This window comes from Poecile atricapillus, chromosome 1 (assembly GCF_030490865.1).
Source record: "Poecile atricapillus isolate bPoeAtr1 chromosome 1, bPoeAtr1.hap1, whole genome shotgun sequence".
NCBI lineage: Eukaryota > Metazoa > Chordata > Aves > Passeriformes > Paridae > Poecile > Poecile atricapillus.
Window position 1 is genome coordinate 126,409,487 of NC_081249.1, and position 16,871 is coordinate 126,426,357.

A 16,871-nucleotide genomic window follows, 5' to 3' on the forward strand; every position below is an offset into this window, starting at 1 on the left:
CATTTGGGGCTCCCCACTACAGGGACCCCCGGAAAGGACGGCGGCTGCACCCCCTCCATCCCCCCAGGAAGGGGGGACGACCCCTCCCGTCCCACCGGGCCGTGCCCCCGCCCCCGGCCCCCGCCCTGCCCCCGCCTCCGCCCGCCCGCCCTCACCGCCCTCGCTGCCCGCACCCCTGCGGGTGCTGCCCACACCCTGCCGGCACCCTCGCCCGCCCCCTGCCCTGCCCGCATCCCCGCTCACTGCCCGCATCTCTGCCCTGCCCTTCCCGCATCGCCCTCCGTTCCCGCAGCCCTGCCCGCCGCTGCCCTGCCCGCAGCCCTGCCCGTAACCCCGTGGCCGGCCGCCTCTCGCGCTGCCCATGTCCCTCCTGCGCTCCGGCACCCGCTGGGTGAGCGACTTCTTCTCCTACGAGACCACCAAGTCGGTGGTGGTGAAGAGCTGGGTGGTGGGCGTCGTCAACCGCGGCGTCCAGCTCCTCATCCTCGCCTACTTCGTCGGGTGAGCCCCCCTGGCAGCCGCCGGGACAACCCCCGGGCACCTCTGGGACACCCTGGCCCGGGACATCCCTCGGGACACCGCTGAACCCTCTTCCCGGCACCGCGGCAGCGCGGTGACTCCCACTTGCTGCTGCAGATGACACCCGGGGGTGACAAGGGTGATGGAGGATGACGGCGTGTGGCAGCGGGGTCACAGCGAGGGGATGCCCGGGCGGCGGTGTGTGGTGGCCAGACCAGGAGTAGGGGGTGATGGAGCAGAGGAGGGACGGGAGAGCGGGTGACAAAATGTGTCAGTGCTGGGAATTCAGGTGTGCCGGAGCAGGTGACACGATGGGGATGGCCAGGAGAGTGTGCCGCTTGACAAGGACAAGGGACAGAGGATGTCGGTGCGGGTGACACAAGGGGGACAGCCGGAGAGCGTGCCGGTGCGGATGACAGGAGGGTGGCAGCGCAGGTGACATGATGGGGACAGCAAGGTGTCGTGACGGGTGACACAAGGGGGACAGCCAGGAGGGCATCTCGGGTGGATGACGGGAAGGGGACAGTGAGGGTGACACCCGAGAAGCCGCTCGGCCCCAGGGGATGACAGAAGGGGGTCCCTGTCCCCGACTGCTCCCGGGGGGTGACAGCAGCCACCGGCGGAGGGATGACGAGCGGCTGTCGGGGACGGGCAGCCGCTGGTGCTGACAGCTCCGGGCAGCTCCGGGGGGTGCCGGGAGGTGCCGGTGGTGTCCGGGGGTGGCTGTCCCCAGCGTCACCCGCGGTGCTGTCCCAGCTGGGTGTTCCTCCATGAGAAAGCGTACCAGGTGCGGGACACCGCCATCGAGTCCTCCGTGGTCACCAAGGTGAAGGGCGTGGGGCGCTACGCGGGGCAGGTGATGGACACGGCCGACTACGTCACGCCCCCGCAGGTGAGGACCGGGGACCGGAGGGGTCGCTGAGGGGCGCGGGGCCACCCCCCCGGACGGGTCGTGTGACAGCGACGTCCCTCAGGGCACCTCGGTGTTCGTGGTGGTCACCAAGCAGATCCGGACCGAGGAGCAGGCGCAGGGCGTGTGCCCGGAGGTGCGGGGGGGGCAGGGGGCGCTCGGGGGGACCCCTCGATGAGCCCCCCGTCCGCTGACCCCCGCCCCGCAGAGCGAAGCCGCGTTCCACTGCTCGGCGGACCGGGATTGCCGGGAGATGAGCCCGGGCACGAGCAACGGTGAGGAGACCCTGGTGGGAACGGGGGCTGGGGGGGCTGGAGGGACCGGGCAGAGCCACCGGGGCAGGAGTGAGGGACCCTTGGTGGGCTCAGGGAACTGGGGGGTCCTGGGGTTCTGATGCGGCAGCTGGAGGTCTGGGGGGAGCTGGGGTTCAGAGTCCCAAGGGTGCCGACGGCGGTCCGGGGGTCCCAGGAGTGATGACGGGAATCTGGGGTCTCAGGGGTGCTCCCGAGGGTGCTGACAGCGGTCCGGGGGTCCCAGGGGTGCTGACGGGGGGTCTGGGCTCTCAGGGGTGCCCCCGGGGGTACTGACGGGAGTACAGGGGTCCCAGGGGTGCTGACAGAGTTCAGGGCTCCGAGGTTCCAGGTGTGCTGACAGGGGTTAGGGGTCCCAGGGATGCTGACAGGGCGCTGCGTCCCCTACAACTCGACCCTGCGCACCTGTGAGATCCAGGGTTGGTGCCCGTCCGAGGTGGACACCGTTGACGTGTAAGTGGGGTCAGGGGGACAGAGGGAGGAGCAGGGGACATGCCCCCTTCTGTGTCCCCAGTGTCACCCCCTTTATTCTAGCCCTGTCATGCTGGAAGCTGAGAACTTCACCCTCCTCATCAAGAACAGCATCCGCTTCCCACTCTTTGGCTTTGAGAAGTGAGTGGCACAAGACACGGGGGGACACAGGGGGACATGAGGACAGGGGGATGGGGTAACACAGGGACAGGGGGACACAGGCACAGCATGGTGGGAGGACACTGGGATGGGGCTCCATGAACCCCAGACTGCTGCCTGATAGCACATCCCCCCATGTCCCCCGTGTCCCCCTGTGTCCCCAGGACCAACCTGCCACCCCCTGGCAGTGGGGCGGAGCTGGGCCGGTGTCGCTTCCACCCACAGCTGCAGCCCCTGTGCCCCATCCTGCGCCTGGGGGATGTGGCACGTCTGGCTGGGCAGGACTTCCCTGTGCTGGCTGCCACCGTGAGCGGGGACACAGGGGACATGGGAGGGGGGGAGAATGGGGTGGGTGTGGGGACATAAGGGTACAAACAGGTGGGATGTAAGGGCATGGGGACGTGGGACTTGGGGACACAGACACGGGATGTGGACATGGGGACAAGGGACATGGGATGGTGATGGGGGGATTTGGGGTGGTGGCATGAGGACATGGACAATGGGGACAAGAGTTTGTATAACATGGGGGGATGCAGGGGTGAGGGATGTTGGGAACAAGACAGAATACAGGAGTACAGGACACAGAATGAGGATGTGGGGCTTGACACAGGGACATGGATGTGGGTGCATGGGGTCTGGGATGTGGGACATGGGATGTACAGACATGGAGATTTGAGACATGGGGTGCAGGGGGATGTGGAGCTTGGGGAGATGAGACTGTGGGATATGGGTTCATGGGACACGGAGCCATGGGATGCAGGACTGTGAAACTGAGGACTTGGTGCCATGGGGCCAGGGTCCATGGTGCTGATGCAGGGCTGGGGCAGGGGGGGGTGCTGGGGATCAAGATCGGGTGGGTGTGTGACCTGGACCAGGCCTGGGAACGCTGCCTGCCCCGATACTCCTTCACCCGCCTGGACAGCCTGGCCCGGACCCCTGCCCCTGGATACAACTTCAGGTATGGCCAGGGCACACATGGAACAGGGGTGTGTACTGCCTGGCATGGCTCCTGTCCCCATGTCCCCACATCCCCATGTCCCCGTGTCCCCACAGGCACGCCAGATATTACCGCTGGCCCGACGGCTCTGAGCGCCGCACCCTCATCAAGGCCTTTGGGATCCGCTTTGATGTCCTGGTGTACGGCAGCGTACGTGTGGGGCCGGGGACTCGGGGGGTCGCAGGGGGGTTGGGGTCTCCGGCCAACAAGGGCTCTGCACCCCCAGGCTGGGAAGTTTGGCATCGTCCCCACCCTCATCAACACGGTGGCTGCTTTCACCTCCATTGGTGTGGTGAGTTGTGGGTGTTCTCAGCCCCAGAGCAGGGACACCTCCCAGGGCAGAAGGGGCAATCCCATGTCCATGGGGCATGGGGACACGGCACAGCTGCAGGGTGACAGCAACCTGGCTCCATGGGGTCCTGAGGGTGCTCCGCAGCGCGGGACCCCTCACCCCAACGCTGCCGCCCCCAGGGCACGGTGCTGTGCGACATCATCCTGCTCAACTTCCTCAAGGGCGCTGAGCACTACAAGGCCCGCAAGTTCGAGGAGGTCAGACATGGGGTGCTGGGATGCCGGGGGATGGGGACACCTCCGGGGGGCTCGATTGGCCCCCCACGGATGCAGCGACTCACCCAGTGCCCGTCCCCTGCCCCACAGGTGTCAGAGGCTGGCGTGCCCGCCACCCCTGCCAGCCCCACGGCGTGTCCCCCCGGAGCACTGGGGGCCTGCTCCCGGGACAAGCAATCCACCGACTCGGGCACCTTCTCCCTCGGCCTCTAGCCCCGGGGGCTGTGGGGCAGCCGCCCGCCTGTCCCCCCCACTGTGGGGCAGCCCTGCCTGGTGAGGGACTCACCGGGACCAGTCTCCAGTGTTCCTTCCCCCTGTGAGCCCCATCAGCATCTGACCGTCCGCAGCGCCCACCCCGGGTTGTCCCAGTACATCCCAGTGTCCCCAGCGCCCATACGGGGTGCCCCAGTCCTGTCCCTTGCCCACAGGGTGCCCCCCCAGCACCTCCCTGTGCTCACCACCCCACGCCGAGGGGCTGCGCTCCCCTCCACCCCCAATAAACCCGTGGCTCGCAGCACCCACTCGTGTCCAGCCTTGGGGGGGGCCGTGGGGCGGTCTTGGGGAGGCTGACGGGCAGAGTTGGGGTGCGGGAGCAGGGGGAAGAGGGGTAAGGGTGCTGTCCCTGGGAAGGGGGACACTGCAGGGGGAGCTGCCGACAGGAGGAGCGCTGTGCCCACAGCGCTGCCCGTGGAAGAGGGCACAGAGGGACAGGAGTTGTGCCCTAGGGTGTCACTTCCTCGGTCGGATGTGAGTAACTGCTGGATTCAGAGGAAGTCTCCGGATTTCTCCTCGTGCAGGGTCAAGCGCTGCCCTTCCTGCTCGGAGTGGGGGTCTGGCTCCTCATCCCATCCCGTGGGGGCTCCCACCCCAATCCCCCTGCAGAGCCAGTGGGGATGCTGTGAGGTCTGGCTGATTCCCAACGGGAGCTGCTGGTGCCAAGTCCCGGGAATGATGAACAAGGGTCCCAGAGCCCCTCGCTGGTGCCCAGGGCAGCCCCCGCCCCGCAGGGGGAGCGGCTCCTGCCCTCCCCCCATTGCAGATAGCGGGGCTCCTTATCAGGCACACGGATTCCTTATCAGCCAGCCTTGGCCACCCACCCACCACCCGTGGCCTCCACAAACCCAGCCTGGGGGGGGTCCTTCCCCAGCGCTGAGACCAATGGGACCCCCGGGTGGCACCGAGGCCGAGCCACCGCAGCTTCCAGGACAGCGAGGGGGTGACTGGGACACTCAACCCGCAGTTTTTGGAGAGGGAAGAGACTGGAAACGGATTCATGTGTTCCCCTGGAAAGGGATACTTGTGCTGTGTTCCAATTAGGACAGAGATAGCTGGCATTGTTATTAATAGCCATTAATAGAACTGCTCATTAGCAGTCCTGCTCATTAGAGGGGCTTCGGCCAGGGCGAGAGCAGCCCGGGGAGCCTCGCCGCGATCCCGGGGGGCTCATTAGCAGTACTGGTGTTTCCCCGTTAATGCTGCTAATTAGCAGAAAGGCTCGAGTGTCTGCACTGGGCACTGGAGGGGTTCCGGCCCTTCGTCATTCCAATTTGGGATTTGAACCGGAACTGGGCACTCTCGCAGTTCTGCCACCAGTTGGAGCAGTTTTGGGGTTTAATACCTCTCTCCCCACAAGCCGGCTGTCCCCGCGCCGAGATACGGGATCATTCCTTATCTGCAGCCTGATAAAGCCCTGGTTTGTTCTCCTGGCTGACGCTGAAGCTCTGGGTGTCTGGTTTGGTGCTGCTGTGCCCCCACCTCTGAGCCCCCCTAACCTGCACCCCCATTGACCAGCCCCTTTACTCCCTACACCACTCTGTCTCATTTTGGAGACCCCTGTGAGCTCTCGCCCCCTATTTCATCCACTGAATTGCCCCCACAACCCCTCCTTTACGCCTCTTTGCTGGTAGAAGGGCTCCACTGAGCTGGTGGAGGGTCCCGGGGGGCTCTGTGCCCCCCTCCAGTCTCTGTTGCTTCACTCGGGTGTTAAACCTGCCCCTTCCCACAGCCTGTCCCGTGCTGAATCCCCCCCTTCAGCCCCAGCCCGGACCCCGCTGTGTGTCCCGGGGGACTTGGGGCTCTTCAGATCTCACTCTGCAAAGTCCCGCTCGGCTTCTTTGGTTCTTTTCCCCAGAGCTGGAACTGTGAGAGTTCAGTCCCAATGGCACGACCCCAGACCACGGCCCCACCACCGCGGGGGGCTTCCCTCCCCCTCCCCCCAATATTTATTTGTGGGGTGGGGCGAAGTTTGTTCTTTCTTGGCTCAGCGCTGCCGCGTCCGGCTCCATGAGCAACCCGCGGAGCTGGGATACACCGAGAGCTCCGGTGGCAGCCGGTCCTGCCGCAGCTGCTGCCCTGAAATGGTCTTTTTACAGCGTGGGGGGTCCCAGAACCACCCTCCCCGTCCAGGATTTTTTTAAAATGTATAAATCTCCTCGGCATGTTGCGCTCAAAGCGGGGCCCCGGTGCTGGGGGACCCCGCGGAGCCACCACTGTGTGCACAGTGAGGCAAAGCTGGGAGCAAAACGGAGAATCCCGAGTACCAAATGCAAAATGCCAAAAGCACACCCTCCCCCGTCACCAGTGCGACCCCCCCAGTGTGACACCACCCCCCCACTGCGACACCCCCCCGCTGCCAAGTGCCCGATGTGACACTGCCCATGCGAAATGCTGCCCCGATGTGTGACACCCCGGCGCTGAATGCGGCGCCCTGAGGTGAAACCCCAAATGCTGACTGAAGCCCCCCCGTTCCCGAGCTCTCCAGCGCTGCCGCCCTGACCTCAGCACCGCACGCCACCGTGGTGGGCGACCGAGCCCCCCGGGCGTGGCGGGGCCGGGGTTATCTCGGGGGTTGACAGGCGGGTGAGAGCTCGGTAAAACCCCCCGGGCAGGAGCCAGATGGAGGTGGGGGGAGCTGTGAAGTTTCCCACGGGGGCGCCCCCCGGCCCTGCCTCCTGCCCGGTCCTGTCCGTCCCCTCCGGGAGGAGGGCTGGGAGGAGGAGGAGGAGGAGGAAGGGGAGGTAACGCGGTGGGATTCGCGGGCGGCTCAGGGGCCGGAGGAGCGGGTGAGCCCGGGATGAGCTGAGCGGAGCGGAGCCCAGCGCCGGGATGGAGGAGGCGACGGACGCCTACACCTACGGCTTCGACAACGATACGGACTGCGAGTACACGGAGTGGGGCCCCTCGCTGGCCCTGCTGCCCACCATCTACCTGCTGGTCTTCCTGCTGGGCACCACCGGCAACGGGCTGGTGCTCTGGACCGTCTTCAAGGGCGGCCGCGACCGCCGGCGCTCGGCCGACACCTTCATCGCCAACCTGGCCGTGGCCGACCTCACCTTCGTGGTCACCCTGCCCCTCTGGGCCGCCTACGCCTGGCTGGGCTACCACTGGCCCTTCGGCACGGCCGCCTGCAAGGTCAGCAGCTACCTGGTGTTCGTCAACATGTACGCCAGCGTCTTCTGCCTGACCGGCCTCAGCTTCGACCGCTACCTGGCCATCGTCCGGCCGCTGGCCACCGCCAAGCTGCGCTCGCGGGTCAGCGGGCTGGTGGCCACTGTGGCCCTGTGGCTGCTGGCGGCCCTGCTGGCCCTGCCCGCCCTGGTGCTGCGGCGGGCGGCCGCCCTCGGCGGGGACACCAAGATCACCTGCTACATGGACTACGGGGACCTGGCGGCGCAGGGGACTGAGGGCGCCTGGGAGGTGGGGCTGGGGCTCTCCTCCACCGCCCTGGGCTTCGTGGCTCCCTTCGCCGTGATGCTGACCTGCTACTTCTTCATCGCCCGCACCGTGGCCACTCATTTCCGCCGGGAGCGGGCCGAGGGTCCCCGCAAGCGCAAGCGCCTCCTCACCATCATCACGGTGCTGGTGGCCGCCTTCGGGGGCTGCTGGCTGCCCTTCCACCTGGTCAAGACCCTGTACGTGCTGATGGACCTGGAGGTGTTGCCCTGGTCCTGCACCCTCCACACCTTCCTCAACAACCTCCATCCCTACTGCACCGGCATCGCCTACATCAACAGCTGCCTCAACCCCTTCCTCTACGCCTTCTTCGACCCCCGCTTCCGCCACGCCTGCGCTGCCCTCCTCTGCTGCCGGACCCCCGGCCCCGGCCCCGAGCGTTCCGCCAGCTACTCCTCGGGCCACAGCCACCCCCCTGGTGGCAAGGGGGGCCCCGGCCCAGGGGGCAAGCTGGACCCCGCCACCCAGGAGACGCTCTTCCGTGCCTGAGCCCCTCCCGGACCGCCCCCGGCGCCCCCCGAGCTGGTCTACTCGGGGGGATCCCCCCCCACCTCCGCCTCACCCCAAAGCCTGGCTTGCTTTGGGGATCCGCCGCTGGAAAGCCCTGCTCGCGGGAAGGGGAAACTGAGGCACAGCCGGGGAGGAGCCCCTGGGGGGCTCAGGCAGGGGCGGCTTCCCCGGCATCCCCAGGGCTTTGTGTTTTATTACAAATAAATGAATTTTGTTTAAAAAAGGAGCAGGGTGTGCTCAGTTCCCTCGGGGGGCCGGGGGGATGTGGTGGGAGGGAGGATGGGGGGGGTGGGGGTACGGCTGGGTTTTAGGGCATCTGTGAGCGAGGGTGCAGAGTGTGTGTGTGGGGGGGGGGTGTGTACACTACTGGGGGGGCTCGGCCTGGGACAGATTCTCCTGGACTCTTCCTCAGCAACACTTTGGGAAGTGCAGGAAAACCTCCATTCCAACCCTTTGGAGCACTGCAGCACTGGGATGGGGGTGTTTGACCCCGTGGGGTGGGCACCTGCCCGCCCTAGTCCCCCAGCTGTGATTGTATCAGGCAGCAGCACTGTCCCACCAAATCCCATTTTGGGGCTTTTATCCTTATCTGAGGCTGGGACGAGCCCCGCGTGACTCACCTGGGTGTGAAAACGGGACCTGGTGCTGTGAAACACCCAAACTAAAAAGGGATGGGGACATGGGACCCCCCGGGTGTGGATGGGGACAAGGGACCCTCTGGGTATGAAGAGGAACACAGGACCCTCTGGACGCTGATGGGGGCTTTGGGCACCGGGCAGGACCCCGGCTCACCCCAACCAGGATTTGGATGAGCCACCAAATGGCTCCTGTCCCATTTCCCCCCCACCCCAGCCCCCGCTGCTTCCTGAGGCTCTGCTCGAAATAAATCTTCCCCCTATTTGCTATTTACATCCTTCATTTATCGGTGATGAACTATCCTGTCTCCTCAGCCTTTGTTCTCTCTTGGAAAGGATGCGGGATCATTACTGGGTTCCTTGGGATGCTTCCCGTCGGGGGAGCTGCCTCCGCCTTCCTGCCGGCCCCACCGTGTTTGGGGGCCACTGCCCGAGGTCTCCCTGTGTGGGGACAGTCCTTTGTCCAGAGAAAGGGAATGGAGGGGGAGGCCAGGGGGCTGGGGACTGCACAACACCCCACCTGGAGGGGTGAGAGCCTCCTTGAGGGTTTTGGGGAGTTTCCACATGGATCTGATTTGGTCTAAGGGCTGGAGGAGCTTGAGGAATGGGAATGTTGCATCCAGGGACATGTCCCAAATTGTGTTTACATTCCAGTGCCATCCAGGCTCCCTCAGCTTGGAGAGACCCCTGGATAACTCTCATCCATCTGTCAATCCAGCTGTCCATCCATCAGTCCAACAGTCCCATCCATCCATCCATCCATCCATCCATCCATCCATCCATCCATCCACCCACCCACCCACGGGTTAATGGTTTTGGGGTTACAGGGGCAGTGCTGGGTTGATGTTTGGACTTGATCTTAAAGGTCTCTTCCAACCCTGATGATTCTATGATTTTTCCCTTCTCTCCCTCCCTTTGCCCATCCCTCCATCCCACCATCCTCCTTTCCCTGCCTCTCTCCATCTCTCCCTCTCTCCCTCCATCCCTCCACCACCCCCAAATACCCCACACTATGGGGGTGTCGGCTTTGTTGCTTCCCCCCCTCCCGGCTGAGCCGCCGGGCGCGGAAACGGCCGCAGGCGCCCGGCCAGCGGAGACGGAGCTGCAGACTTTCTATCCGCGTCTTGGAGATTTCCCTTTCCCTTCCAGGAGGGAAATGTTTAGCTGAGGAGTCTCTGGGGAGATATGCAGGGACGCTCCAGAAAATAACAAGGCCGGGGCTGGGGGTGGGGGCAGCAGGGCCGGACCACCCGTCGGAAGAAGATAAGGAAGGTGTTGCCTTCCTGAGAGTGCCTGGGGAAGATGAGGAGGGAAGATAGAGGGGGGACAGGGGGCACGGGGGGATGGGGAGCATCCTTGGGAAGGATGGCTGGGGAGTGGGGGCTGGGTGTGATACTCAGGGAGCCTGGGGACCCTCAAACTCCATAATGTGATGCCCTGAGGACGCTGCAGTTCCCGGCGGGCACGTCCGTGGGTCCCCAAATCGTGGTGGCAGGAATGTGACACTGGGAAAACAGATTGTTCCGCACAGGGAGCAAAAGTGGGCTTTGGGGAGGATGGATGCACCAGGGACAGGAACTGAGACAAGGATGGGGATGGGGGGACAGCTCCCCCCCTCCCCCCCCGCTTTTCCAAGTTGCCAAACGGGATGTTCATCCCCTCCAACCTCCCCCCGCCTCGCATCCCGCCCGGGGGTGCCGAAATAATCTGGTGGTGCTAAGGATGTCGCCGGGCGTCCCCTTTGAAGTGGTCTCCGTGTTTACAGCCCGGCTCGGGCTCCTTCACACCTCCCGCCCCAAGGCAAACGGGGCGGGGGGGGGGGGGGGACCGTGTAGGTGGGGGGCTGCAGCTCCCGTTTGTGCCGGGAAAACTCGGATTTGCCAAAGCCGCGGGAAAGCTTTGGCACCACATCCAGGGCTCAGAACCTTTTGTCACTGTGGGGCGGGAGCGGTGGCCGTCGGGGGTGGCATTTCGGGGGGGTCCCTGCCTCAGTGTCTTCCCACCGTGCCAAGCCCTGGGTGACCCACCCGACACCCCTTGGGGGGCCGGTCCAATCTCCCCCATCCCGCCCATTGTGAGGGGACCCCCAAAGGTCCTGTGGGCCCTGTGTGACCCTGCAGGACTGAGGAAGGGACAGAGAGAGAAAAAGGGATGGAAAAGTTGGGGGGCAGTTTGGGTGGGTGGGGGAGGTTTAGGATGGGAGGTGGGATTGGATGGATGGATGGATGGATGGATGGATGGATGGATGGATTGGGAGGAAGGGAAAGAGGGATGGATGGCTGGATGTATGGACACGCAGGGCAATGTCAGGGTTTAGGGGTGCCCCGGGAGCCACTGTCCGTCCTCTGCTCCCATCGCTCCCCCGGAGCTGCCGGCGCGGCCGGACGCGGCACAGCTGCTGCCCGACCTCTGGGCTCCGGCCAGGCGGGACCGGCCCCGCGTCCCCCCGCCCGCCGGAGGGGGTCCCGGGGAGGGGGGGACGCGGAGGTGACCCGGCAGCCACAGCTGGGCCCCACAGGGGCCGGGAGATGCTGCCGGAGGAATAACAGGAAGCGCTGGAGGGAAAAGCACGGCTGATGCCTTCTGCAGGGACAGAAGGGAGTGGGACATCGCCTGTGCCCGCTGCACGCACCCGGGTGTCTGTCACACACATGTCCCTGTCACACATACACCGTGTCCCCCCCGCCACACGCGTGTCCCGGCCTCGGCTGCGCTGACACTCTTTATTGTCGAGGTTTGGCGCTGAAAAAGTGCCCCGTGGTACAAAACCCGCGGTTACAAAACGTACAAAGAGCGGGGTTGGGGGAGAAGAGAGAAAAAAGAAAAAGAAAAAGAAAAAGAAAAAGAAAAAGAAAAAGAAAAGGAAAAGGAAAAGGAAAAGAAAAGAAAAGAAAAGAAAAGAAAAGAAAAGAAAAGAAAAGAAAAGAAAAGAAAAGAAAAGAAAAGAAAAGAAAAGAAAAGAAAAGAAAAGAAAAGAAAAGAAAAGAAAAGAAAAGAAAAGGAGAAAATTTAAGATAGAAGAAGGAAAGGAAAGGAAAGGAAAGGAAAGGAAAGGAAAGGAAAGGAAAGGAAAGGAAAGGAAAGGAAAGGAAAGGAAAGGAAAGGAAAGGAAAGGAAAGGAAAGGAAAGGAAAGGAAAGGAAAGGAAAGGAAAGGAAAGGAAAGGAAAGGAATAGAGAAACAATAAAATCAAAAGACAAGGAGAAACAAAAGGAAAATAAAACATAAATATAAATACAAAAAGAAGAGGATGAGGGTGAGGCAGAGGAAGGAGCTGGTGGGATGCAGGTGGATGCTCCATGCCCGTGTGGCTGGTCCAGGGGTGCAGGAGTTGTGGGGGGTGCAGAGGGTGTGGAGCAGGGGTGTTCTTGGACTCACCAAAAGGAAAATAATAAAAACCCAGACAAAATAGAGAAGGCAGAGGCCAGGTTCCCTTTCCTGGGGGCAGCGCTGGGGCTGGGGTGCAGCTGGAGCCCTTTTGGGGTGGGTTGCGGTTAAACCAAACCCCCCTCCCCATGCACTCAGCCTCCATGGGGGACAGGGGAAGGGACAAAGCAATCCCTGGGTGACCCCAGCCCTGAGCCCCCACTCCCCACCTGATCTGCTCCCATGGTGACAGGGTGACACAGTCACTAGGGACAGGTGACACAGGCACTGGGGACATGGCCATCCCAGCTGGACAGGGGGTCGTTGGCTTTCTGCTTTTTTTTTTCTTTTTTTGCCCTTTCTTAGAACTCCTTCCACCTCCCAAACCTCCCCCAGGGTGGGCAGTGCTGGTGCCCAGCTTGGCCCCGAAGAGGAGGGAGATGCCATCCCTGGAAGGTGCCATCCCTGGGAGATCCCATTCCTTGGAGATGTCACAGCCCATCCCACTCGGTGGTCCCATTGCTGTCCCAGCACACCCCGGTGTCACCAGCAAGGTGCAGGCACGCCCTGGAACAGTGGTAGCGAGCTGGGTGTCAGCAGCGCTTCCTGCCCCCTTGGATTTTTGGGGAGGCTGGAGAGTATGTGCAGGATTTGGGGGGCTCCAGGGTGCTGTTTTGGGGCTGAAAGCAGGGATTTCCTCGATGCCCCCAGGAGAGTGGCTGTGGTCCCCAAGACACACACACTTTGTCTCTCCCAGGCAGAGGTGGGGGGTTCCCAGGGGATTCCCAAATCGCTGCCTCAACCAGTCCTGGGCAGTGGGAACAGCACAGGAGGGGGTCCAAGCTCACGGTGATGGGGGGGGTGCAAAAACTCCCCACTTTGGGGCAAAAGGAAGCAGGGCTGTCCCCTGGCGTCCCCGGCGTCTCGAGGGCCACCCCGGCGCGGGGGGCGGCAGGAGGGGACGCGGACAAGGCACAGTCTGGTGTCCCCGCGGGGGCGGCCGGGCCGGGGATGGCCGGGGCGGGGGTCTATTGGCGGTGGTGGCGGCGGCGGTCCCTAAACATCCTCGTCCTCGCTGGCCTTGCTCCAGCGGTGGCAGCAGTTGGCCGTGATGCCCAGCAGGAAGTTGGTGGCCACCGAGGCGATGGAGACGACAAAGCCAACAAAGGCGATGAAGAGATAGTCGTCGAGGGTCAGCGTGAGGTGGCAGGCCTGGAAGCTCTCCTCTGTCAGCGACAGCAGCGGGGCCCCCGCCACCTCCGGGGGAGCCCAGCACTCCGCCTGCTGCGAATCTGCGGGACGGAGGGATGGCGTCAGCCCGGCCACCGGCCCCCGGGCGGGACGGGGCGCGGGGGGGTCCCGGCAGCACCTACCCGAGGAGCAGCGCTGGATGCGCCCCCGCAGCCACTTGAGGAGGGGCTCCATGGCACAACCGCAGAGCCAGGGGTTTCCCCCCAGGCGCAGCCCCACGAGGCCGGGCAGCCCCTCCAGGGCGTCGAGGCTGAGGGCGGCCAGGCCGCCGTAGCTGAGGTCCAGCTCGCGCAGCTGGGCCAGGCCGCGGAAGGCCTGGGGGTGGACGCGGCGCAGCCCCGGGTTGTGGCTGAGGTCGAGGCGCAGCAGCGCGCTGGCCTCGCGGAACATGTCGGCGGGCACCAGGCTGAAGTTGTTGTAGCTGAGGTCCAGGTGCGCCAGGCGCCGGGCGCCGCGGAACAGCCCGGCCGGCAGCGCCGCCAGCGAGTTGTTGCGCAGGTCGAGGGCGCGCAGCTGCCCGTAGCAGCCCAGGTAGCCCGGCGGGATGCTGGCGATGCGGTTGTGGGCCAGGCTCAGGTTGCCGGTGTCCAGCGGCAGCTCGGGGGGCACGGAGAAGAGCCGCTGCCCGCTGCAGTCCACCGCCTGCCCGCGGCAGCTGCACAGCACCGGGCAGCCCGCGCCCGCCGCCGCCACCGCCGCCGCCGCCGCCAGCAGCCAGGGGCCCAGCAGCATGGCCTCGTGGCCGCGGCCCTCACCGGGCGCCGGGGGCCATCCCGCCCGCCCGTTCACGCCGAGGGCTGCCGGCGGCCGGCCGCGGGGCCGGGTTCGCGGCGGTCACAGCGACGTTCCCGGCATCCCGGCGGCATCCGGGGGGCGACGCTAAGCCCTCCGGGGGCTCCGGCGGGGCCGGCGTCGGGCCGTCACCGGCTGCCTGCGAGCGAGAGGACGGGGGAAAGCCGAGCCGGCCACACGCCCCGGCGGGGGGGCCGCAGCTGTTGCAGCCCCGGGGTGGCCTCTGGGGCAGCCTCACCCTCCCCGTGCCCCCCGGGTCAGGGTCACTCCTCCAAGCATCCCCCGGGGATTCCAGGCAGAAAAGGGGCCCCCCCCAGTCCTGCTGACCTTGGCCAGCCCATCCTAGCCGGTGATGGGCAGAGCAGAGGTGCTGCTCCACGGCCCCACACCGGTCCCCGCCAGCCCCCAGCCACCACGAGCTGAGCCCCGTGCCAGGGACACCCTCCCCACCTCTCTCTCGGAGGAATATCCCCATTCCCTGCACTCACCGGGGTCCTCCCAGGCCTGCCCTCGCCCCTCACCACTTGACCATGTCTGCTCCATCCTCCCTCGCCGCACCCCCCAGCTCCATCCTCTCCCACCTTGCCCCGGTCGCTCCCCATCCCCACAGCGCCCCGGCCCCTCCGTGAGGCCGGGATGCCCTGGGGTACTCACTGGCCAGGGCCTGGCTCCCTGCGGTGATGTGGGGATCTTGAGTGGCGATGTGGAGGGCTCTGGATGGTGATGGAGGGTCCCCGGTGGCCGCCCACACCCCAGAGGCCGCCAAGTCGGGAGCTGGGCTTCGGCAGCGGTGGCCAAGGCTGCTGCGAGCCTGAAGATGGGAGCAGGTCTTTCCCCACCTCCTTCCTCCCCTCCTCCTCCTCGTCCTCCCTTGTCTCTCTCGTTCTCTGTCTCTTTTTTTTTTTCCTCTTTTTTTCCTTAGGGCCAGATACTGACGTGTCGGTGTCTCTTAGCAACTGCCTCCACATCTCTGAGCAACAGGAGAGCGGGATGCAGAGCCGCCGAGCCAGGGAGACAGCGGCGGGCGGAGGTGCCCCTGCCCAGGCCGGGGCACTGGCACCCGCACGGCCCAGGCACCCGGCAGGGATGGAGCAGGAAGGGGGGTGGCATCCTGCTCCCCTGCCCCGATCCCCAGCCCTCCTACACTCGCCCAGCCCCGGGAAGCATCCTCGTGGGATGGGGTGAATCAGGGGTTCCCAGGCGCTGAAAACAGAAACAGATGACGTGGCGGCAGAGGGGAGAAACGAGGCAGCCGGGATCCAAGGGGAGCTCTAGGATCCAAAGGGAGCGCCGGGATTCAAGGGGCACTGCCACCCTTCTGTGCTCCCGCGGTGTTCACAGCCCTAGAAAATGCTTCAGGTTGACATGGATTATTTTGCTTCATGCAAGCTGAAACATTCCCTTTCCCTTCTCTGTTTGGAGGGACACAGTGGGGTCAGCCACCTGCCCCTTCCCATCTGAGAACGGCCCTTTGGGATCACAGGGATCCCCACGGTTTGCTCCGGGAATGCTGCAACACCATGGTTCCTGCATTTATAGGAGCACATCCAGCCCACCCACGTCTAGGGGTTCCCTGCTTAATTCTCTCCTGCTGATTTCATGGAGCTGCTCCTTTTTCCAGCTGGCACTGGCAGCCCGATGCTGGTGCTGGGGGGCCTTTTGCTCCTCGCATCCCATGGGATAGATCCTCCCTGGTGCGGTGCTGGCAGACAGACAGCACAGCCGCCTCTCCTGGGCATTAACCAGCACTGCTCCAGACTCCTGGAAAGCTCCTGGGAGCTCCTGCAGTGCGAGGCCCGGGGTCCCAGCGGGCTCCAGGAGCTGCGGGAGCCGAACAGAACCAGCGGCAGCACAGACACCTCATTAGCGCTCAGCCCGGAGCCTGGCAGCGCATCCCTGCCAGCAGCTGTTGGCGCCAAGGTTTTTTCCACTCCCCCGCTGTTCCGGGCTCCACTGGCACCAAAGAAACTGGGAAATTGTCCACACTGGAGCTGGGCTGCAGCAGAGCTCGTGTCCTCCTCGCTCAGTCCCTTGGGGAGGGGGCCTTGGGGATATCGTGCTGTGGAGCATCCCTGAGGAAGCCAGAGGACAGATGCTGCCCTCTGGGGTGGGAAGCAGTCTGGCTGTCCTCCCCACCTTACCCATGAACTCCCTGCGTGAACCCATCCCAAAAGCATTCCTGGGACAAAAGGTCCCTTGGGCGAGCACTGGCTCTGGGACTGAGGGCTCCAAGAACTTCCAGCCCCTTTTCATGGAAGGAGTGGCAGGATGGCTCCAGGGATTCTGACCCTATAAATCTACCTTACAGCCAAAGCCATTTCTCTTTCACTCCATCCCTGCTCCTGTCAATCCATGTGCACTCAGGCTTGGGAAAGGAAGGAAGGAGTGGGATAGGTGCAGCTCTGCTGCTGAGGTTGGGGAGGGGGGGTGTGGGGTGTGTGAAAGCTGGCACACCGACGGATCCCCTGGGGAACCTTCCCCTCCCTCACCCTTCCCAAATCAACCCAACTTCTGCTCAAGACAGGCTGTCCCACTGCTCCTGCCACAACAGGATCCAGAGCCGAGCCTGGGCTTCCTTTTTCCATTAGAAAAACAGAGTGAAGAGGCATTAGCCACTGCTTAAATTGTCCAGGGAGATTTTTCCAACAGCAG

At 64.4% G+C, this 16,871-nt stretch overlaps 3 protein-coding genes across 3 annotated transcripts; 2 read left to right on the forward strand and 1 right to left on the reverse strand.

Moving 5' to 3' along the window:
* Positions 1-232: 232 nt before the first annotated feature.
* P2RX3 (purinergic receptor P2X 3) lies at positions 233-4,419 on the forward strand. Its single transcript, XM_058850068.1, has 12 exons — positions 233-501; positions 1,276-1,411; positions 1,494-1,565; positions 1,638-1,704; positions 2,100-2,193; positions 2,275-2,352; positions 2,535-2,676; positions 3,198-3,328; positions 3,424-3,517; positions 3,594-3,659; positions 3,839-3,916; positions 4,025-4,419. Exons 1-12 carry the CDS (start codon positions 362-364, stop codon positions 4,145-4,147), a joined length of 1,221 nt encoding a protein of 406 aa, XP_058706051.1. The 5' UTR covers positions 233-361; the 3' UTR covers positions 4,148-4,419.
* A 2,508-nt stretch (positions 4,420-6,927) lies between these two features.
* APLNR (apelin receptor) lies at positions 6,928-8,395 on the forward strand. The gene has a single exon (XM_058847413.1). It carries the CDS (start codon positions 7,040-7,042, stop codon positions 8,153-8,155), a length of 1,116 nt encoding a protein of 371 aa, XP_058703396.1. The 5' UTR covers positions 6,928-7,039; the 3' UTR covers positions 8,156-8,395.
* A 4,837-nt stretch (positions 8,396-13,232) lies between these two features.
* Positions 13,233-14,186, reverse strand: LRRC55 (leucine rich repeat containing 55). The gene is made up of 2 exons (XM_058828074.1): positions 13,550-14,186; positions 13,233-13,468 (listed from the first exon to the last, which is right to left on the reverse strand). The coding sequence occupies exons 1-2, from the start codon at positions 14,157-14,159 to the stop codon at positions 13,233-13,235; spliced, it is 846 nt and encodes a 281-aa protein (XP_058684057.1). The 5' UTR covers positions 14,160-14,186.
* Between the last annotated feature and the right edge of the window lie 2,685 nt (positions 14,187-16,871).

Excerpts from the sequence above, each read along its gene's own strand:
- P2RX3 (XM_058850068.1), top strand. The coding sequence starts at position 362 with ATGTCCCTCCTGCGCTCCGGCACCCGCTGGGTGAGCGACTTCTTCTCC. Across the intron at positions 3,329-3,423 it reads GCCCCTGGATACAACTTCAG|GCACGCCAGATATTACCGCT; the intron begins GTATGGCCAGGG and ends GTGTCCCCACAG. Across the intron at positions 3,917-4,024 it reads AGGCCCGCAAGTTCGAGGAG|GTGTCAGAGGCTGGCGTGCC; the intron begins GTCAGACATGGG and ends CCTGCCCCACAG.
- APLNR (XM_058847413.1), top strand. The coding sequence starts at position 7,040 with ATGGAGGAGGCGACGGACGCCTACACCTACGGCTTCGACAACGATACG.
- LRRC55 (XM_058828074.1), bottom strand. The coding sequence starts at position 14,159 with ATGCTGCTGGGCCCCTGGCTGCTGGCGGCGGCGGCGGCGGTGGCGGCG. Across the intron at positions 13,469-13,549 it reads CATCCAGCGCTGCTCCTCGG|ATTCGCAGCAGGCGGAGTGC; the intron begins GTAGGTGCTGCC and ends TCCGTCCCGCAG.